This window comes from Vipera ursinii, assembly GCF_947247035.1.
Source record: "Vipera ursinii genome assembly, chromosome: 4".
Classification (NCBI taxonomy): domain Eukaryota; kingdom Metazoa; phylum Chordata; class Lepidosauria; order Squamata; family Viperidae; genus Vipera; species Vipera ursinii.
The window spans coordinates 4,645,101-4,668,798 of NC_139514.1; the positions used below are offsets into that span (position 1 = coordinate 4,645,101).

The 23,698-nt window shown below is 44.7% G+C and overlaps 1 protein-coding gene across 2 annotated transcripts in view; it reads right to left on the bottom strand.

Annotated features, from left to right (window-relative positions):
* RSF1 (remodeling and spacing factor 1) overlaps positions 1-23,698 on the bottom strand; it is a 77,753-nt gene that overhangs the window by 30,029 nt on the left and 24,026 nt on the right. The window contains exons 1-5 of one of the 2 annotated variants that reach the window (XM_083362093.1): positions 19,073-19,227; positions 11,481-11,572; positions 8,627-8,719; positions 5,392-5,597; positions 1,499-1,644 (exon numbers count right to left, since the gene is read on the bottom strand). In XM_083362093.1, the coding sequence (XP_083218219.1) occupies positions 1,499-1,644; positions 5,392-5,597; positions 8,627-8,719; positions 11,481-11,537 (502 nt within the window). In that variant the 5' untranslated portion in view covers positions 11,538-11,572; positions 19,073-19,227. Of the gene's footprint in view, positions 1-1,498; positions 1,645-5,391; positions 5,598-8,626; positions 8,720-11,480; positions 11,573-19,072; positions 19,228-23,698 lie in introns of those variants that run through there. The other variant, XM_083362094.1, reaches the window with a different exon arrangement.

The window sequence follows — 23,698 nt, forward strand, 5'->3', positions numbered from 1 at the left end:
TATTCTATTCTATTCTATTCTATTCTAATTCTATTCTCTATTCCACTCCACTCCATTCCATTGTATCCTATCCTATCCTATCCTCTATTCTATTCCATTCTCTATTCCACTCCATTCTATTCTTATTCCATTCCTATTCTATTCTATTCTATTCTATTCTATTCTATTTCTTATTCCTATTCCATTCCATTCCATTCCATTCCATTCCATTCCCTTTTCTGTTCCGTTCCATATTCCTGTTCCTGATTCTATTCTATTCTACTCCATTCCATATTTTCTATTCTATTCTATTCTATTCTATTCTATTCTATTCTATTCTATTCTATTCTATTCTTTCCTATTGTATTCTATTCATTCTAATTCTATTCTATTCTCTATTCCACTCCACTCCATTCCATTGTATCCTATCCTATTCTCTATTCTATTCCATTCTCTATTCCACTCCATTCTATTCTTATTCCATTCCTATTCTATTCTATTTCTTATTCCTATTCCTATTCCATTCCATTCCATTCCCTTTTCTGTTCCGTTCCATATTCCTGTTCCTGATTCTATTCTATTCTACTCCATTCCATATTTTCTATTCTATTCTATTCTATTCTATTCTATTCTATTCTATTCTATTCTATTCTATTCTATTCTATTCTATTCTATTTCTTATTCCTATTCCATTCCATTCCATTCCATTCCCTTTTCTGTTCCGTTCCATATTCCTGTTCCTGATTCTATTCTATTCTACTCCATTCCATATTTTCTATTCTATTCTATTCTATTCTATTCTATTCTATTCTATTCTATTCTATTCTATTCTATTCTATTCTATTCTATTCTATTCTATTCTTTCCTATTGTATTCTATTCATTCTAATTCTATTCTATTCTCTATTCCACTCCACTCCATTCCATTGTATCCTATCCTATTCTCTATTCTATTCCATTCTCTATTCCACTCCATTCCATTCTTATTCCATTCCTATTCTATTCTATTCTATTTCTTATTCCTATTCCATTCCATTCCATTCCCTTTTCTGTTCCATTCCATATTCCTGTTCCTGATTCTATTCTATTATACTCCATTCCATATTTTCTATTCTATTCTATTCTATTCTATTCTATTCTATTCTATTCTATTCTATTCTATTCTATTCTATTCTATTCTATTCTATTCTATTCTATTCTATTATTTTATTCTACTCTACTCTACTCTACTCTACTCTACTCTACTCTACTCTACTCTATTGAATTGTATTCCTCTTGGGAGAAGTTTGTCCACTTCAGAAGAATAGGCAGAGTTATGTTTTTTGTGAACCGAATTCGACTTCCAAATACTTTAGTACTGCAAAAATTAATAGTCAAATTAGCCAAGTTTTTGAAACTTAAGAGGCTAAGAAGAATCAACAATAGGCCTCTGAAGGAAGTATAGTATGGAGTGCCAATTCTCCGAGGAGTAAACGATAACAACCAGACTGCCCACCGCAAGATAAGAACAGTATTCCAACCTTGCATTGCCGTGTCTTCCTTCTTTTTGGCCTCTTCATCTTCAGCGCTAGGACTCTCTTGCGAGGAGTTTTCCTGGTTTTTCAGCAGTGCAGGATCAATTTGTGCTTTCAGGAGCTCAAGAGTTTCAGCCAGCTCATTTCGGCTTCTGGGTGAAAAATAAGACGCGCACCAAACCTCAGAAAAATTAGAAAGCTTACGTAATGTGCCACTCACTCCTGCCCATATCTGTCGGCCTGCAGTTCTGTGCCAGCATTTTTGCACGCAAGGAAAGAGGAAATATCTGGCCCGGGGTAACACAACTGACTAACTCTTTGTTTTAAAATTCTAGATCTGTATTTCCCAACTGGAACAACGTCTCCATCTCAGCTGGCTGGGGGCTTCTGGGATCTAAAGACCATACGTCTTAAAAGCTGCTGAGGTTGAAAAACCACAATGAAATTCGGCGTGGAGAAAAGTAAAGTTTTAGATGATTTTAGATTTTAGAATTAGATTTATATACCGCCCTTTCCCGAAGGACTCAGGGCGGTTTACAGGGCATTTTAAAATCATATCAATATAAAATACAAAGTTAAAAGAGAATTAAAAGATTAAATTATCCCTGAAAATAAAACCCCAGTTAAAATTCTCAGCCTGGGTCAGAGAGCTCAAAGAGCCAAGTCTTCAGGTCCCGGTGGAATGAGCGTAGGTCAGGGGCAGTCCTGAGCTCCACGGGCAGCTGGTTCCAGATGGTAGGCGCACCCACAGAAAAGGCCCTCCCCCTGGGTGTTATCCGCCGGCAATCTTTTACCGGCGGCACCCTGAGAAGACCCTCCCTCTGCGAGCACACTGGACGAAGGGAACTTGATGCTGGCAGCAGGTGTTCCCTCAAATATCCCGGACCCAAGCCATTTAGGGCTTTATAGGTCATCACCAGCACTTTGAATCTCACCCGGAGGGCAACTGGAAGCCAATGCAGCTCACGGAGTAGCTGTCTTACACTTAGGGAAGAAAACAAACAAACAAACCCCCAAAGTACACATACAGATTGGGTGAAATCAGGATTAAGAGCAGCCAACTGTGAGAGGGATCTTAGAAGTCTTAGCGGACCATCAATTCAATAGGAGCCAACAGTGTGTGGCAGTAGCCAAAAAAGCCAATGCAATTCTAAGATGCACTAACGGAGGGATTCAATCAAGATCCCGTGAGGTACTAAAACCACTCTATAAACCTTTAGTAGGACCACACCTAGAATGCTGCAACCAATTTTGGTCTCCACACTATAATAAAGATGTTGAGACTCTTAAAAAAAAGTGCAGAGAAGAGCAACAAAGATGATCAGGGGACTGGAGGCTAAAACATATTAGGAACGGTTGCTGGAATTGGGTATGTCTAGTTTAATGAAGAGAAGGACGAGGGGGGACATGATAGCAGTCTTCCAGTATCTCAGGGGCTGCCCCAAAGAAGAGGGAGTCAAGCTATTCTCCAAAGCCCCTGAAGGCCAGACAAGGAATAACGGATGGAAACTGATCAAGGAGAGATATTCAACCTGGAGATGAGGAATTTTCTGACGGTGAGAACAATCAATCAGCTTGCCTCCAGATGTTGTGGGAGCTTCGTCACTGGAAGCTTTCAAGAAGAGACCGGACTGCCATCTGTCAGAAATGGTGCAGGGTTTCCTGTTTGGGCAGGGGGTTGGACTAGATGACCTACAAGGTCCCTTCCAACGCTGTTGTTCTATTCTATTCGTTATTAAGAGCTGCATCAATCCCAACCTTTTTCCTCAGCTATCGTTGTGTCTTTAGCAGGATCCGATATTTTGAAAAAAAACAACCCAAACATTTAATTGGAGCAAGAATCAGAATTCACCCTCCAGCTGATGGGAAAAGCCCCCATCCCGGGCTGTATTTTTAACCCTGGGTAAGGGTTTAATTCTTTCTTTTTTTTCCCACGTAAAGGACCATATCGTGTTGCAGAACTAAGCAGGACCCTAAGAGCAGGGCTGTCAAACTCAATTTCACTGAGGGCCGCATCAGCATTGTGGTTGCCCGTGTGTGTGTGTGTGTGTGTGTGTGTGTGGCCTGGGTGGGCATGTACTACTGGGTGGGCGTGGCTAGAGTGCATATGGCCTACTGGGTGGGCGTGGCCAGCTCTCCATCGTTGGCATCAAGGGTGCCTATGGGGGCCTGGGCAGGAGTGGGACAGATCTGAGGGTCTCTGGCAGAAGGAGGGTCTCTGGGCCAGGGCCAAGTCAGCGGGGGCCGTTCCCTCACTGTTTCCAGGATGGCTTCGTGGGCCGCATGAAACCACTTCGCGGGCCGGATCCGGCCCCTGTGTTTGACATGTCTGCCCTAGAGGCAGCTGTTAAGAATTTCTAACCATGCCACAGGCAGTTTGGAAAATCACAGCGATTCTCTTTGGAAAAATTATCTGAGCCTGCTGGTATTTTTTTTTGTTTGTTTGAAAGTCCATCATTCTTCAACCTGGTGCCCTCCAAATACACTGGGCTTAACTCCCACTCTTCTTCCACAGCCAACAAGCTTGAGGGATGTCTATGGAGATGCTCAGCCATCCGTGTCACAGTTATCCCAAAGAGGCTTTTTTTAAAAAGGCAACCGGACTTGTATTTTTTTTTTCCTTGAAAAAAAACCCCCCCCACCCATTTTCCTTGCTTAATCCCCAGATGATTGCAAGGGATATAAATCCTTCTACCTTCCACCGTTCGGCCAGAGCTGAAGAAGCTTCCGGGATGAGAAGCGAAATGCCTTCAAAGGAAAACAAGAAAGTCCAGTGGCCTCCTGAAAAAAATCACCTTTGGGACAACCGTTCCTTACATCAGGGCTTTTCAACCTTTTCACCCATCGTACCACTTTTAGGATACGGCAACACCCGAGTACCACCAGTCGCCTAGCAAGGTGTCAAAAACCTGATGACCGAAGGAAAAAAAAAAGGGAAAAAGTGATGAAGTACAGGTAGTCCTCGACGTACAACAGTTCGCTTACTGACTGTTCGAAGTTACAATGGCACTGAAAAAAGTGCCCCCCCGAGCCACAGCCAAGCAAGACGCCTGCCTGCCCGCCCGGCGGCGCTCTTCCGCCTGTCTGAGGTTTTCATTGTTGTGAGCATTTCTGTTGAGGATTGGCAGTGGGTGTGGGGTGGGGTGTGGGGTGGGGTGTTTGGTTTTTATTCCCCCCCCCCCCGTCTGTTGGGTGGTTGCAGAAGGTTTTGGTCACTTCACATGACCCTGGGACATTGTGACCGTCATAAATATGAATCAGTTGCCAAGCATCTGAAGGTAAATCACAAGACACTGGAGATGCTGCAACATTCCAGCTGATCGGCGCTTCTTCTGGGTTCAGAAGCACCAGGATCAGTGCCGAGCTCCAGCTGGAGCCTGGCACTAATCCTGGTGCTTCCGCTGAGCCCTGATAGCCCTGCAGCTCCAGCCGTCTCTCGCTCAGGCTTGTGCCGTGCTGCCCCCGGTTCAGCTCATTCCCCTCCCCCGCTACCACTTCTCTAGGATGGTCGCGTACCACCTGCCAGGTGCCCATGTACCAGAGGTGGTACCCGTACCACTGGTTGAAAAGCCCTGACCTAGAGGACGGAGTACCTCCACACAGATTTAGCTATGCACTTTTCGGGTGAAAACACCCTTCGAACGGTGCCGGATTTCCAGAAAACATCGCAGACTACAGGACTAGATGGGCTGCAAGGAATATAAATCCTTCCATCCTCCACCATGCGGTCAGAACTGAAGAAGCTTCTCGGATGAGAAGCGAAACGCCTTCAAGGGAAAAACAAAAAAAACAAAACACAATCCGGAAGTCCAGTTGCCTTTTGAAAAAGCAGTTTTGGGGAAAACAAGCTTGAGGGCGGCAGGGTGAGCAAGCAGCCGGAAATGAACAACAGAGGGTACCTGACGATGCACTTCCACGAAGATCCGTCTTGATCGTCCTGCTCTTCCACGTACATCCTGACGTTATGCTCTTGATCCAGCTGGTACCAGTAGGTCAAACCATCTTTGTCTCGGCCGAGAGGCTGAAGACGCATGGCGTCGGCGTCTTCCTCGTTGATGACATTCTTAAACTTCAGATTGTCGTCAAACTGGCATTCACAAAGGTACTTGAGAAGAGACGGAGAGGGAAAAGGGAGAAGCAACACTTTAAAAAAAAACAAACACATTTCCGGGAACATCCAAAGCGCATCCCTTCGACACACCTCAGGGTGGTCCTCAACTTACGAACGGTGGCTTAGCAACCACCCAAAGTCATCGCGGAGTCCCCCGAAAGTAATTAGGACCAGGTTCCCCAATCCCTCGTGGTCACACAACTGCTTTTTCGATGTTTGGCAACCTTTATGGCTGGTTGTGGTGTTCTGCAGTGACATGACCACAATTTATGACAGGGTTTTTTTTTGTTTTTGCAGGTTTCTGGTCTTTTTGGAGAGTTTCCGGGGGAGGGGGAGAAAAACACCCACAGGGATACATTGATTCGCTTAACGGCCACGGCTTTCACTTAACAACTGCAGTGTTCACTTAATGACCAGGCCTTTGCCCAAGGGGAAAAAGAAAGTTGTACAATCGGATCCGCTCACACAGAGGCCTCGACTTACAACCGTTATGACTTACAACAGAAAATCTGAGCTCCATTACGGTCGTAACTGGAGGATTGCCTGTACCCATACTTTTTGAGTCAGCGAGTCTAGTTTTGAACTTAAGTCCTTTGTCACTGTATTGTCCCCCATTCCCAGAGTTATACCAGCCCATCGCAGCCTGCAAATCACCGATAAGAATACAATCCTGTTATGGACACGTACGACTTATTTATCCATAACACCGATCGTGAAATAATTATTTATACATGCAGATCATGATCAAGATTTATTTGGTTTTGGGACCCGGCTTCTTTTGGGGTACAGCCCATAGAACAGTGGATAAGAGGAGGTTTACGGACAAGGAGGGGACAAAGTGATCCAATTCGGAAGGGCCCTGAGGCTCAAGATCAGAGCACCCGCTGTGTAGAAAATCTCTGGTTCAAATCCCAGCAGTTCCAGGGTAAACCAGAAAGAGCTGAAAAAAACCTGGGCCTACATTCTGGAGGAATTTCACCTGCCTGGGGTGGAAAAAACTGCACTGGGTGATATTCTGCTCCCGTAGAAGGCAGTTTCATGTCACCCCGCCCCCCCAAACGATGCAAGACCTTCAGTTACAGGCAGTCCTCGACTTACAACAGTCTGTTTAGGGACCGTTCAAAGTTACAACGGCACTTTAAAAAACAAGGGACCCAGGACCGTTTCTCGTACTTACGACCGTGGAAGCATCGCCACGGTCAACGTCACGAGGTCTCCAACCTTTTGGGTTTGGCGGCCCCAGAAAGGGAGGCAGGCACCGCTACACGCGCGTGCACAAATGAGCCGCGTGCCTGTGTGCAAAAACAAGCCCCACACGCACATACACAAATGGGGCAATGTGAGTGCGTGCGCACACATGCAAATGGCCACACGTGAGCTCATGTGCACGTGCAAACGGGCTGTGTGGGCGCGAGTGCTGCAAATGGGGTGGTGCTAGCACCGGCGGGATGCTCAGAGTGGCACTAGCACGAGTGTGGGGGAGTGGGTGCACGCGCATGTGGGTATGCCCTGGCCGTCCCATCACACGGCTCATTGGCCAAGCGGCCACGGCCCGGTAGTGGGCCGCGGCCCACAGGTCGGGGACCTCTGGTCAACGTGATCAATATTTGGATCCTTGCAACTGGTTCATAAGAGCCTTGGTGGAGCAGTGGGCTAATGCCTCCTTAAGTAACACCAGCTGCCTGCAATTAGTGCAGGTTCGCATCCCACCAGGCTCAAGGTTGACTCAGCCTTCCATCCTTCCAAGGTAGGTAAAATGAGGACCCAGATTGTTGGGGGCAATTAAGCTGACTTTGTAATAATGCCGCTTGGGGTGTGTGTGTGTGAAAGCCCTAATAAGCAGGCATATACATAGAATAAAGGCTACTGCTAAGCTTGTAAGCCGCCCTGAGTCTTCGGAGAAGGGCGGGATATAAATGGAATTAAAATTAAAAAAAATTAAAAAAAATAAATTAATGACGGCAGCAGTGTTCTGGGGTCACATGATCACCTTCTGATTAGCAAAGTCAGTGGGGGGAAGCCAGCTTCACTTAACAACCGCCTTACTAACTTAACGACTGCAGAGAGTCACTTAACAATGGTGGCAAGAGAGGTCGTAAAATGAGGCAAAACATGCTTAACAACCATCTCGCTTAGCAACAGAAATCCGGGGGTCAATTGTGGCCGTATGTCGAGGACTACCTGTGTACTTTTACACTTGGGGGGTTTTGAATTTCCTCGGGTCTTTTACGCTAATTTTCTAGTTTAGAAGGAACACGTTCACAAGAGTGGTGCCCGTTTTCAAAATGATTCAAAATGGGTAGAAGCGCAGGGCCTCTTTAAAGTAGCCGCATCCTTTAATGGGTAGAAGCGCAAGGCCTCTTTAAAGTAGCCGCATCCTTTAATGGGTAGAAGAGCAGGACCCCTTTAAAGTAGCCGCATTTTTTTTGAGGACTTTTGCTTCTATGTTTGCTGTAGCTTGCAAATGGACTAGGACAAGGGTCCCCAACCCCACCGTCCGTGGACCAGTTCCGGGCCGCGGCATGCCAGCAACCGGTCTGCACAAACAAGCAAAGCCCCAATCTTGGGATGCAGGCAGCACACAAAACCACGCCCCCTCCAGTCCTCGGAAAACCCTCTCTCCACGGAACCGGTCCACAAAGGGGGAGATCCTTCTCTGTGGGCGCCCCGGAGCTATGGAACCAGCTACCGGTTGAGCTCCGGACGGCGCCCGACCTTCGCTCCTTTCGCCGTGAGCTAAAAACATACTTTTTTGAACAAGCTGGCCTGGCCTGATGAGGGGATTGGGGGGGGGGGGTTTGCTATTGTTATTTTACTAGGTTTTATAGATGTATTTTAGTATGTGGGCATTTATTTAATCTAGTTTTAACTTTTGTAATTTGTATTTTTATTCTTGCCCTGTTCACCGCCCTGAGTCCTTCGGGAGAAGGGCGGTATAGAAATATTATTAAATACAAATACAAATACAAAGCTTGGGGACCTCTGGACTAGGAAACCGACCGCGCTGCAGAGAAGAGCAATACCTTCAAAATTCCCAATTTGCATTCGGTGCTCATTTCAAGGTATCCTTTTTTTTCCATCTCCCAAGCCCAGGTGCTGTTGAAGTCTTGACACATCTACAAGGCAAACTTTTAAATTAAAATACTGAGGGATCTTCCCCACCACTGCAAGTACACACGATACGTTCCTGTCAGATCCAGTTATATTCTGACGTCTCTAGAAAGGAAGGAGGAACAAAGGCCGGAGATGAGGGAGAGTTGAACTGCTGGCATACTCCTGGTTTATTTATTGATCAAAGTTCCAATGTCTGTGGAGATTCTCCGTCCTCCAGGTCACGGTTGTCCCAAAGGTGCTTTTTCAAGAGGCAACTGGAACTTCCTTGTTTTTCTTTGAAGAGGTTTCGCTTCTCATCCGAGAAGCTTCTTCAGGTTCTGACTGAATGGTGGGGGAAATGGAAGGATTTATACTCCTTGCAGACTGTCATTTGCATTCTTTTAGAGAGTCACTGAGACCACCTGGAGGTTTATCTGTGTCCTCAGGGCCACCTGAGTGGCGCAAATGGGTGATCTCTCGGTCTCCAGTCTACAACACAATCCTTTCAACAGTTCCAAGAAGGCTCCACACCCATTTGTAGACACAGACAAACCTCCAGGTGGCCTCAACGACCCTCTAAAAGAAGGCAAATGACCAGCTGTCTCCAAGGGTTACAAATCCTTCCATACCCCCACCATCCAGTCAGAACCTGAAGAAGCTTCTCAGACGAGAAGCGAAACCTCTTCAAAGAAAACATAGTCCAGTTGCCTCCTGAAAAAGCACCTTTGGGACACCCATCAAATGTCAGTGCTGCTATAGTCTCCAAGGGCTCCCAGTGACTCACCACAATGTATAGCAGTCTATGTTCTACTAAAACTCTGACGTGACCTTGAATTGGGCAAAAGGGCTCATCCTTCAACCCCTGTTAGCTCAGAAACATGGGGAACCCTCCCCCCTCTAGTTTTTCCAGAGGAGAACATACTAGACAGAATCTAAATCTCATCTGAGCTGAGCAAAACTCCTCAACTTCATTAATAGGGACCATTAGGAAATACCAAGTCTATAGGCTGGGACGTGGCCCCCCGTTTCTGCCAAGAAAAATATATGGACATGCTATACGTAGTATGTTTCCCTGTTTCTGCCAAGAAAAATATATGGACATACTATATGACGTATAGTGTGTGCATATATTTTTCTTGGCAGAAACAGGGAGTTTGCCATTTCTTTTTTCTGGGGCCACTTCCAAAGCCTACAGACTTGGTATTTCCTAATTTAATTTTTTAATTTTTTAATATTTCTATACTTTATTATTTTATTATAATATTTATTATTATAATATTTATTAATATTTCTAATGGTTCCTATCCAATAACTTAGCCAGTCCGTGATGACGAACCTATGGCACGCGTGCCACAGGCGGCATGCAGAGCCCTCTCTGTGGGCACACGCGCTGTTGCCCCAGCCCTAGGCCTTCAGGTGGGTTTTATAAAACCTTTTCGCTTTAGGCCTGCGCTGCCGTGTGCAAAAAAAAAAGGTTCAATAAATCAATCAATTTCAACTTCTCACGGGAAGAAAAAAGATCTCGCAAAGTTGGAATTGATTGATGGAACTTTTTAATCCCACCCAGTCTGCCGTTACCACCGCAACCAGGCCCACCCAATGGGCCACGGACGCCCGGCACCCGACGATACATAAGTGGGTTTTGGGTTGCAGTTTGGGCACTCGGTCTCTAAAAGGTTCGCCATCACTGTAATATCTGGGCAAAGCACCCATATGTAAGGGTGTATACATATGTTATAGATAGCATGTTTTAAATGTGTGTTCTGTATGTGTATACTTTGAGAGGACCCAACTAAATTTCATTTTTAATGTGTGCCATTGTGCCCACAGGAAAAAAAATGACAAGAAAGGTTATCTTATCTTATCTTACCTTATCTCATCAGTCACACTTTAATTTAATCACACTTTGTTTTGTGACCGTCTGACTTTACAGCGGCACTGAAAAAAGTGACTTACGATCGTTTTTTGCACTTACGACCGTTGCAGCCTCCCCGTGGATCAAAATTCGGATGCTTGGCAAACGTTAACGGTCGTATTGTCCCAAGGATCATGAGATCACCTGGTTAGACAAGCAAAGTCCAATGGGGAAAGCCAGATTCACTTAACAACCGTGTCACTGAGCCAAGTTCAGCGATTCTCCTAACAACCACAGTGAGGAAGGTTGTAAAAGCGAGGCGAAATTCGCTGAACAACTGTCTCGCTTGGGCTCACCTGTGCTCGTAAGTCGAGGTCTACCTGTGCCTTAAATCACAAGGGACCACAGCAGCCAATTCAGAGACCTATTTAGACAGGTTCGCTTCAGATCACAAATCGCCCTTAAAAACCTGCATTCTGACTTTAAAAAGGTAAAGGTCCCCCGCACGTGCGTGCTAGTCGTTTCCGACTCTATGGGCCGGTGCTCATCTCCGTTTCAAAGCCGAAGAGCCAGCGCTTGTCCGAGGACGTCTCCGTGGTCATGTGGCCGGCATGACTAGACGCCAAAGGCACACGGAACCCTGTTACCTTCCCACCGGAGTGGTCCCTATTTTTCTACTTGCATTTTTACGTGCTTTCAAACTGCTAGGTTGGCAGAAGCTGGGACGCGTAACAGGCGCTCACTCTGCTACGCGGCACTCGGGATTCGACCCGCCAAACTGCCGACCTTCTGATCGACAAGCTCAGCGTCCTAACCCACTGAGCCACCGCGTCCCTTATTCTGACTTTAGGTGGGGTATTATTAAACTCCAAGAAGCCTTCATCATCCGGTATTACATTATATTTTCAAAGGATATAAAACCGATATACCTTGATCAGGTATTTTTCCCATCGGTCTGCCGTGACAGATTTCCCAACCTTCCTCATCAGTTTCAGATGAAGTTCGACCAATTCTCTTGGAACTGGAAAGGAAAAAGAAGGAAAAGTTTTGTTCGTTGGTTTAGTGAAATGAAACAAAGAAGGCCAAAGAGGTAAACGGAAGCACACATTCAGCGCGAGCTGGTTTTCCGTTCTGCCCTTGAACAGGCATTTTATTCCTATTATATTTTCTCTACTTTTAAAATTCTGTTAAGGCCAGCATATAATATCAAGAAGAACATTTCAACATTCAACCCATTTCATAAAGAACCAGATTTATTAAAGAGTTGTTAATATTAATAGCACACCTCATATAATCTTTCCAGGTAGTTAAAATGAGCCTCATCCTTCTATGAAGCTAATATTCTAATTTTATTAGTAACTTTCCCCCAAAAACAGTAACCGTCCATATTTAATCACACCAATCGTTCAATAATAAATTATATAAGAATTTCCAGCAATTATTGATTTAGCAGCCAGGAGTATAAATTCAGTACAGCAAGGTTTTTTGTTGTGTTTTTTTTTTGGTTTACCAACAGTTCTCGATTTAAGACCTGTCACCTAACAGCCGTTCAAAATTACAAAAGACTCAAAACAAGTTACTTATGACTTGTCCTTGAAGTTACGACTACGGTACTTCACCACCTCCATGGTCATATGCACGCATTTGGAGCAATTGGCACCCTGCCTTTATTTACAATTGATTGCAGTGTCCTGTGGTCACATTTTGTGATTTTTATTGCTATCTTCCAGCAAAAAAAAAACAAAAAACTACACCCATTGGTTAAGCTGGATTTCGACTCAACTGATTTGCTTAATGATCATGAGGTTCAATAACAACTGCAGTAACTCACTTAACAACCATAATAAAATTGAGTCTGGTCACCTGCACAGCTACAGGATGGTATCTTACTTAGTAGTAGTAACTGTGAGAGGGATCTCGGAGTCCTAGTGGACAATCACTTAAATAGGAGCCAGCTGTGTGCTGCAGCTGCCAAAAAAGCCAATACAATGCTAGGCTGCGTTAACAGAGGGATAGAATCAAGATCACGTGAAGTGTTAATACCAATTTACAAGGCCCTGGTAAGGCCACGCTTGGAATACTGCATCCAGTTTTGGTCACCACAATGTAAAAAAGATGTTGAGACTCTAGAAAGGAGAGCAACAAAGATGTTCAACGGACCGGAGGTTAAAACATATCAGGAATGGTTGCTGGAATTGGGTATGTCTAGTTTAATGAAGAGAAGGACGAGGGGGGACACAATAGCAGTGTTCCAATATCTCAGGGGCTGCCCCAAAGAAGAGGGAGTCAAGCTGTTCTCCAAAGCGCCTGAAGGTAGGACAAGAAGCAACGGATGGAAACTAAGCAAGGAGACAAGCAACCTAGAACTAAGGAGAAATTTCCTGACAGAGCAATTAATCACCTGCTTCCAGAAGTTGTGAATGCTCCAACACTGGAAGTTTTTAAGAAGAGATTGGACAAGCATTGGTCTGAAATGGTAATCTATGTAATACTCTCCAATTCTCTGTGTTTTGTCTATTTCCCGACGAATATAAATGCATATTAAATATTCACTGATACCAAGCAACCTTTTTATAAGTTTGCAATAGTGGCGGATAGTAGCTTGAGTGTAAGGCGAGAGTGAAGGCATGTTCTCTTTTTATAAGTCTTAAAAGCCAACGAGCATTCATCCCATCTTCTTCTCATAAAGGATTATCAGGTGTTTTTTTTTTAAAAAAACATCCAAGGTTGTTCTCTTCATGAAAAATTCTATAGGTTTGTTAAGACTTTATTCATCTTTTGAAACCCTGAAAAAATCTACCTTCCTTGTGGTTGAAACAGAATTCAATTAAAAAGGGAAGGCGCCATTCACAACACATTCTTTTTAACAATGCTTCTGACAGAGGTTGGAAGAGTTTTTTCTTCTTTGTAACGTGACAGGATAATAACTTGGAAAATATATATATATAACTCTTGAACTCCATCTCAATTTCTCTTCTTTTAGTTCTCAAGCTATGTGCAAAACTCTTTCACCTGAGCCTTTTGCAAATTACATCAGTCAAGGAGAGAAGCAACCTGGAATTAAGGAGAAACTTCCTAACAGCGAGAACAAAACCAGAAGTTGTGGGTGCTTCATCACTGGAGGTTTTAAGAAGAGACTGGACAGTCACTTGTCCGAAATGGTGTACGGTCTCCTGCTTGAGCAGTGGGCTGGACTAGAAGACCTCAAATGTCCCTTCCAGCTCTATTCTAATTATATTAACATATAATCAGCATTTGAATTTAGGAGTAAAGACTTTATGAGCATATCCCATTTCTTTGTCTGAAAGCTTTTCAACCATGCTGGCTAGGGAATTCTGGGAGTTGAAGTCCGCAACTCTTCAGGTTGCCAAGGTTTGACACCCCTGCTTTAAATCATGTCAGGCTTTAAGATATGATATCCAACCAATTATTTTCTAACCTTTGCTAATACTAATTTTTAAATTATTTGTATTTAAGGGTGATAATATCCTTTTCAATGTTTCCAGTATCAAGCACATTGTAAACAGGTCTTCAAACCTGGCCCTTTTATGACTTGTGGACTTGTGGACTTCAACTCCCAGAATTCCTCAGCCAGCATGGGGGAACTATGGCCCCTTCAAGACTTGCGGACTTCAACTCCCAGAATTCCTAAGCCAGCATGCCTGGCTGAGGAATTCTGGGAGTTGAAGTCCACAAGTCATAAAAGGGCCCTGGTTTATATCAACCTCATGTGCCTTGCTACCAGTCTCAGTGACCTCTGAAAACGGAGAGTTTATTAACTTGTCCAAGCAGACTTGCCAGCTCATTTCAAATCAACTTAGCTGATTTATCCCAACCCACCTTCAGTTCTCATTTGAGTGGTTCAATTAGATTTCCTATCGAGTCAACCTCAAAGCTTTTTCCTGTGCTGTTATGATGGGCAGCCATCATGATTAGGAGCCTGAGTTGCATGACCCTTCCCTGAATTATCCATTGTAAACCTTAATTTCTCTCGGGCTTTGAGGGAAATTATCTTTTTTTATAAATTTCTAAATGGTGAAAGTTGCCAATTACAGGGAATCCTCAGCTTACAACCACAACCGAGCCCCAAATTACCCTTGCTAAGGGAGACAATTGTGAAGTGAGTTTTGCCCCATTTTATGACCTTCGTCGCCACAGACTGAGTGAATCACTGCAGTTGTTCAATTAGTACAGGGGTCTTCAAACTTGGCCCTTTTATGACTTGTGGACTTCAACTCCCAGAATTCCTCAGCCAGGCACACTGGCTGAGGAATTCTGGGAGTTGAAGTCCACAAGTCATAAAAGGGCCAAGTTTGAAGACCCCTGAATTAGTAGCACGGTTGTTAAGTGAATCTGGCTTCCTCACTGGCTTTGCCTGTCAGCAGTTGCAAAAAGGGGGTCACCTGACCCTGGGACACTGCGACTGTCACTAATACGAGTCAGTTGCCATGCGTCTGAATTTTGACCACGTGACTGTGGGGGACGCGGCAACGGTCGTAAGTGTGAAAAATGGTCACAGGTGACTTTTTTCAGTGCCGTTGAGATTTCAAATGGTGATCCTGCGACCCCGGGGCACTGCAACCGTCATAAATATGAACCAGTTGTCAAGTATCTGAATTTTGATCACATGACCACGGAGAGGCTGCAACGGTCGTTAAGCACGAACAGGGGCCATAAGTCACTTTTTTCAGTGCTGTTGTAACTTTGAACGAAAGTTACACTAAATGAATGGCTGTAAGTCGAGGACTACAGATATCCCCGCCTCACAAAAATCAGATGGGAGACACAATGGGAGACACAATTCGAGCACCACTTGAACACCATCAGCATTGACAAATTTGCCGTTAGTCAATTGCAAAAGGCGGCCTTACTAGGAATTCCTTGCATCCTGAGACGATATCTGTAATACCGTTAAAACATCCACATCTGCCTATCCCAGGTCCTTGGTAAGGACTCCCTAGGTAGACAAAAATGCCAAATCCAGTCTGAACATCTGGCTGACTGTGCGATGATCAATGATGTTGATAATGATAATAATAATAAAGTTGAAAGGGACCTTGGAGGTCATCTAGTCCAACCCCCTGCTCAGGCAGGAAACCCTACACCATTTCAGACAAATGGCTGTCCAGTCTCTTCTTAAAAACTTCCAGTATTAGAGCATCCACAACTTCTGGAGGCAGGTGGTTCCACTGGTTAATTGTTCTGTCAGGAAATTTCTCCTTAGTTCCAGGTTGTTTCTCTCCTTGATTCGTTTCCATCCATTCTTGTTTTGTCTTCAGGTGCTTTGGAGAATAGTTTGACACCCCCCCTCTTCTTTGTGGCAGCCCCTCAAATATTGGAAGACTGCTATCATGTCCCCTCTGGTCCTTCTCTTCATTAAACCAGACATCCCCAAATACCAAATCTGGTAGAACTTTGGCCCGTTCACCAAATCCAAACTCTTATGGGTGGTGTATTTTCTGCTCCGATGTCCCCATTTGCAGACTTCAAAAAAATGAAGGTTTTGTGGGTTGTTTTTGGGTTTTTTGGCTGTGTGTCTTTGCTGTTTTTTTTTTAAAGAGAGAGCCCAACGTCAGGGATATATGACCCAGAGGAAAGGAACTTGCGGAGGACAATATCTGTACATGAAAAAAGGTCAGCCAGTTTATCAGCTCTTGATCTCCTGTGCTAAAACATCAGATTCCATTCTAACGAGGGCTTAATTAGGATGACGTTTCTCCGCCATTAACTATGGGAGAGCAGCAAGAAAGGTGTATAATTAGAAAAGGCGGGAAGAAATAAATGGAAGAAGAGTGTGTTCACTAATCACTCTGGAGAACTGGGCTGCTCCTTTCTTGTCTTTGGGAATAAAAGCATTTGTGAGCGCAAAAAAACTATCACCATCGCCTACGCACAGCGGATCTCATGGCTGGCTGGGGAATTCTGGGAGTCGAAGTCCACAGGCCTTCAAGTTGGGGAAACACCATCCTTGGATTTTACAATCTTTGGACTCCACTGCTGCACTAAGGCAGGGCTTTTCAACCAGTGGTACGGGTACCACCTGTGGTACATTGGCACCTGGCAGGTGGTACGTGACCATCTGAGAAAAGTGGTAGCTGGGGAGGGGAATGAGCTGAACCGGTGGCAGCACTGCCCAAGCCTGAGCGAGAGACGGCTGGAGCTGCAGGGCTCAGCGGAAGCGCCAGGATCAGCGCCAGGATCCAGCTGGAGCTCAGTGCTTATCCTGGCGCTTCTGTTGAGTCCAGAAGAAGCACCGATCAGCTGGAATGTTGCAGCATCTCCAGCGTCTTGTGATTTACATTCAGATGCTTGGCAACTGATTCATATTTATGACGGTCACACTGATTCATATTTATGATGGTCACAGTGTTCCAGGGTCATGTGAAGGGACCAAAACCTTCTGCAATCACCCAACAGACGGGGGAAATAAAAACCAAACACCCCCCCACCCCACCCCCGCTGCCAATCCTCAACAGAAATGCTCACAACAATGAAAACCTCGGACAGGAGGAAGAACGCCACCGGGCGGGCAGGCAGGTGTCTTGCTCGGCTGCGGCTTAGGGGGCACTTTTTTCAGTGCCTTTGTAAATTCAAACAGTCACTAAGCGAACTGTTGTAAGTCGAGGACTACCTGTACATCACTCTTTTACTTTTTTTTTTTTGGTCATCAGGTTTTTGACACCTGCTAGGCGACTGGTGGTACTCGGATGTTGCCCTATCCTAAAAGTGGTACAATGGGTGAAAAGGTTGAAAGGCCCTTGCACTAAGGGAATTTCTCCTCCTCAGACTCACCACCTATCTATCATACAGGTAGTCCTCGACTTACAACTGTTTGTTTATTGACCGTTCAAAGTTATAACAGCACTGAAAAAAGGAACTGGTGCCCATTTTTCACGCTTACGACCGTTGCACCACGCCCATGGTCACGTGATAAAAACTCGGGCGCTTGGCAACTGGCTCATATTTATGACGGTTGCCATGTCCCAGGGTGTGTGTGTGTGGGGGGGGTGTCACACGATCCCCTTCTGACAATCAAAGCCAATGGGGGAAGTCGGATTCACTTAACAACCGGGTTGCTAACAGCTGTGGTGTTTCACTGAACAACGGTGGCAAGAAAGGTTGCAAAATGGGGCAAAGCTCCCTTTTCAAATGTCTCGTTTTGCAAGGGAAAATCTGGGCTCAACGTGATTGTAAGTCGAGGACTATCTGTACTATCCTGTAATAAGTATTAGTAAGTATTAAACGGTCCTGAAACTTTTGCTCTCACTCTGCTAGTCCAATGTAGATTTGCTGCTAGGATTGGAGGCAGTTCTCGACTTACAACTGTTCATTTAGTGAATGTCTGAAGTCCCAACGGATCTCCCCTGGGGTACTGATGACCCAGATTCGAAGTGCTAATGATCGCCGCCCCCCCCCCACGTGGTCATGTCACTACATTTTGGATACTCAGCAATCAGGGCCACCTTTACAACCACTTGCCGCATCCTTAGGTCACGTGACCCTGTTCTACAATAGTTTTGCTGAAAACTGATGTTTATTTCCATTTTTTCGGCAAAACCAGCAAACCGGCCAGTCGCTTAACAACCGCAGCATTCGCCTCATGATTGCCATAAAAGGTCGTAAAAATCAGGACGCTTCATGTGGGTGTCCCAATTTACGACCTTCACAAATTACAACCGTGATGCGAAGCCTACATTATGGTGATAAGGACTAGCTGTATTCTCAAAATGACAGTGAGAAATCTCATAAAGCACATTTCCTTTCTTTCTTTCTCTTTCTTTTTTTCCTTCCTTGTAGTCTTTTCCTTCCTTCCTTCCCTCACTTCTGTCCCTCCCTGTTTCTCCCTTCTCACCATCCATTTCTTCCATATATATATATAAAGGTAAAGGTAAAGGTTCCCCCGCACATGCGTGCTAGTCGTTTCCGACTCTAGGGGCCGGTGCTCATCTCCGTTTCAAAGCTGAAGAGCCAGCGCTTGTCCGAGGACGTCTCCGTGTCATCCGGCATGACTAGACGCCAAAGGCGCACGGAACGCTGTTACCTTCCCACCGGAGTGGTCCCTATTTTTCTACTTGCATTTTTACGTGCTTTCGAACTGCTAGGTTGGCAGAAGCTGGGACGAGTAACAGGTGCTCTCTCTCTCTCTCTCTCTCTCTCTCTCTCTCTCTATATATATATATATATATATATATATATATATATATATATATATATATATATATATGGACGCGGTGGCTCAGTGTGTGTGTGTGTGTGTGTGTGTGTGTGTGTGTGTATACACATACACACACATTAAAATTTTGGATTTCACTCAAGAAATATCACAGCATACAGTAATATATCACCAGGGGAAGCACAGTATTATTTTAATAAATGTTGGGAAAAAATTAAATTGTAGGCTACTGAGTTCTTTGCATGAAACAAAGCAACAAGGAGCTCCCATGAAAGCATCTTTGCCAGCCAGAAGTTTCCCTCTCGACAGAAATCACGCTCAGTAGCTCTCAGCCAAGAGGAAACGTACATTCCGAGATCAGACTGGATGCTGGAGCAGCGTTTCCGTTTCTCCACCTGGCAACTTGGGATCTTCACATGGCGATAAGGACTAGCTGTATTCTCAAAATGACGCTGGGAAATCTCATAAAGCACATCTTTCCTTCCTTCCTTCCTCTTTCCCTCCCATCTCCTCCCTCCCACCTTCCTTCCTTTCTCTCTCCTTCCCTCCCTCCCATCTTCTTTCCTTCCTCCCTCCCATCTTCCTTCCTTCCTTTCTCCCTCCCATCTCCCTTCTTCCTCCCTCCCATCTTCCTTCCTCCCATCTTCCTCCCATCTTCCTTCCTTTCCTTCCTCCTTCCCTCCCTCCCTCCCATCTTCCTTTCTCCCTCCCTCCCATCTTCCTCCTTCTCTTCCTCCCTCCCATCTTCTTTTCTTCCTTCCTCACTTCCTCCCATCTTCCTTCTTTCCTCCTCCCTCCCATCTTCCTTCCTTTCCTCCCTCCTTCCCTCCCATCTTCCTTCCTTCCCATCTCCCTTCCTTCCTCCCTCCCTCCCCTCCCTCGCACTCTCTCTTTCACACCCACACACAGGATTTGTTAGTGCTGGGGATAGATCACCATGGAGAAAATCTAGTCGATTGGAGTCAAAAGAAAATTCATGGCCTCTAATCAGTCAATCCATCCATCCATCCATCCATCCATCCATCCATCCATCCATCCATCCATCCATCCATCCAGTATGTGGTATGGTCAATTTTGCAAATCGCTTTTTTCCAAACACCAGTGGCAAATGCCCCAATCTGGAATAGACCTGGAAAAAAAAGAAATCCAATAAAAATGCTCAACTGATACGAATGGAGAAATAATGCATCTCGACCGACTGCTCGGCGTCGTTAACGTTTCCTTTCCACAGGGATACAACCCTTTGTAAAATGTCTGACGTCTCCACAATCCCCTTGGCGGGGAAGCTAGGCTGAAAAGTCAATCAAGCTAACGACATGGAGAAGCCCTCATCTGGTATTTAAACTCACTGCCAGCAATGTCTTCCCGGATGGCCAGCTACAAACAGCTATTCTTTTTTTTTCCCCCCCTGCATCTCCTATTTCATGGAGCTTGATCAAAGACCAGTGGGAACAAGACACTGGCACAGTAACTACCTCCTGCAAATTGTGAAAAATGGAGAACAGCCTGAAGGCTTCTGAAAGCTGAAGACACAACAATAACACTGGGTGAGTGGGCAGAGAGATTTCAGCCATGTTTTTTCCCCCCAGTAGCTCAGGCTTAACAGAGGAAAATAAATCGTGAACTGATTCAGAAATGCTTTCCCCCCCCATTGTTATTGTTGCTTTGAAAATTAAGGCCACTGATAATCAGACAAGATCTGGGGTGCTCTTGGACAGAGCTGTGAGGAAAGGTAACCATTTTAGAACCACTGCTAGTTCTCTATGACAAGGGTGTAATTGTGACTTGGGAGATTTTATAAGGGATACAACTTTATTAAGAGATACAACACAGAAGGAACGGTTGCTGGAATTGGGTATGCCTAGTCCAGGGGTGGGCAACCTCGGCTCTTTTAATGACTCGTGGACTTCAGCTCCCAGAATTCCTGAGGGGAAAGGGAGAGTTTCCAAGCTGAGCCATGCTGGCTCAGGAATTCTGGGAGTTGAAGTCCACGAGTCATGAAGGGGCCAAAGTTTCCCTCATGGTGCCTCAGGAATTCTGGGAGTTGAAGTCCACGAGTCATGAAGGGGCCAAAGTTTCCCCCATGCTGCCTCAGGAATTCTGGGAGTTGAAGTCCACAAGTCATGAAGGGAGCAAAGTTTTCCCCATGCTGGCTCAGTCCACAAGTCATGAAGGGGCCATATTTCCCCCATGCTGCCTCAGGAATTCTGAGAGTTGAAGTCCACAAATCATGAAGGGACCAAACTTTCCCCCATGCTGGCTCAGGTATTCTGGGTGTTGAAGTCCACAAGTCATGAAGGGGCCATAGTTCCCCCATGCTGGCTCAGGAATTCTGGGAGTTGAAGTCCACAAGTCATGAAGGGGCCATAGTTCCCCCATGCTGGCTCAGGAATTCTGGGAGTTGAAGTCCACAAGTCATGAAGGGGCCATAGTTCCCCCATGCTGGCTCAGGAATTCTGGGAGTTGAAGTCCACAAGTCATGAAGGGGCCATAGTTCCCCCATGCTGGCTCAGGAATTCTGGGAGTTGAAGTCCACAAGTCATGAAGGGGCCATAGTTCCCCCATGCTGGCTCAGGAATTCTGGGAGTTGAAGTCCGCGAGTCATAAAAGAGCCAAGAGAGCCCTGGTCTAGTCTAATAAAGAGAAGGATGAGGGGGTGACATGATAACAGTCCTCCAAATATTTAGGGGGGCGGCTACAAAGAAGAGGGGGGGGTCAACTTATTTTCCTAAGCAACAGAAGGCAGAACAAGAAACAACGGATGGAAACTAGTCAAGGAGAGAAGCAACCTGGAATTAAGGAGGAACTTCCTGACAGAACAATTAATCAGTGGAACAACCTGCCACCAGAAGCTGTGGATGCTCCAACCCTGGAAGTTTTTAAGAACAGACTGGGCAGCATTTTGTCTGAAATAGTACAGGTTTTCCTGCCTGAGCAAGGGGATGGACTAGAAGACCTCCAAGGTCCCTTCCAATTATATTATTACTACTATTACTACTATTACTACTATTACTACTATTACTATTACTACTACTACTACCACTACTACTACCACTATTATTATTATTATTATTATTATTATTATTATTATTATTATTATTATTATTATTATCCCCCTCCAGACTTTAGTTCCCAGAATTTTCACTCAAAGGGGTCAAAAAAAAAAGAAATAGCCGAACAGAATACAGAAATATTCTCAAAATAGCTGATACCATGGGTCCTTATGTTAAAAAGTGTCTGTGAACACAGGGATTCAATTTCTCATCATTTGTGCAACTCCTTATAAAGTCTCTGGGATTTCTAATAATCTCTGGTTGGTTGTGTTAGGCATATGGTGTTAGCCTACAATGTTGGGTTGAAAATATATTAACCATAATGCTATGTCTTTAAGAAGTTAATTGGCCAATGGGTGTGTAAGTGTTCTCATGGCCATAAGAGGAAGCTAGGAACGTAGCTTCTCTCTCTCTCTGAATTCACTGATCTCTACTATTACTGTTTTTGCTCTGCTGTTGGTTTACTACTGTTGTAAACCTGAACTGTGTATTGACCTCTGGACCGGTAAGAAGACTTTGTAGTTTGGATTACTCCTTGGACTGTTGCTATTGTTTATGACCTGGACTGTTTATTTTTGACTGTGCATTTTTGTTCTTACACCACCTTAAAGTAAAATACTTTTTGTTTTTACAATTCAGTGTACTCTTACTGTGTGACTCTTGCTGCTCTCAGTACCCTTCCTTGTCTGTGCAACTCTTTGGTAGCACAAGGAGACCTCTGCACAACAAATTCCTTAACAGGTTGTTACTGTTGCACAAACACTAATCAATTCTGTGTTTTGTTCCCAAATCTAAGGAGGCATCTTGTCAGTCCTAACATGGCTTATACTGTATATCTACACATCGCTGCTGCCATGCTTCCTTTGCCGAAAATAATAATCTTGTCTCATACAATTCACATTTAGCAGTTTGGGGCTGATTAATTCACTAGGAAGTTTGACAAGCTCTTTGCATACTCATGTGTAAAATTAGCTAAAGTTGTGCAAGGTAACTCATGAATTTCCATTCATAGAAGAAACAGTGCTTAATTAAAATGTAGACTAACTTTAAAAGTTACTGGCAAACACCAAGAGATCAGATGGATGTTTTTCCCCCCCAAAATATATTTCACAAATGGAGGTGACTTCCTGCACACCCCAGTCTCATTTTTATATACGACATAGCCCCATAGTATAACTTGAAAACTTGTTTTTTTTTAAAAAAAATGTATGTGTTCTGTGTGCAACCTATATATCTATCTCAAAGCTGGAAACAAGTCATAAACTTTTTTGCAGGGCAGAAGAATTTCTACGCATATACACCACCGTATGTATCTATTAGGGACGTTTTTATCATTACCATGAATCCTATGAGCAGAGAAACCAAAGAACGCATATGGAAGGAAGCCGACCTTTGCACTGCTTATACAGAAAAGATTCTTTCTCTCAAAATTATGATAATTATACATGAATAATGAAAAGGTGTTTTTTTTAAAAAAAAAAGGGGGGGGCAAAAAACGGTCCTTAAATTTGTGAAATGAAGACTCATAAAAAGAATGTCACGGTTCCATTGGAGGAGGAGGAGGAGGAGGAGGAGGAGGAGGAGGAGGAGGAGGAGGAGGAGGAGGAGGAGGAGGAGGAGGAGGAGAAGGAGAAGGAGAAGGAGAAGAAGAAGAAGAAGAAGAAGAAGAAGAAGAAGAAGAAGAAGAAGAAGAAGAGGAGGAGGAGGAGGGAGGAACAGCTGCCTACTTCACTGATCCAAGGGCATGCAGAACGGAGCAGACGCAAGCTCAGAGAAGAGCTGCAAGGCTACTCAGAAGGAGGCCGCCCCACCCCTCCTCACAAGGAACACCTGGAGGGGAGTAGCTTAAGGGGAAGCTGTGAGGAGCTACTCTACGTTTGGGCTTACACTCCCTCGGCTTGGACTTGTGCCTTTTTGCCTT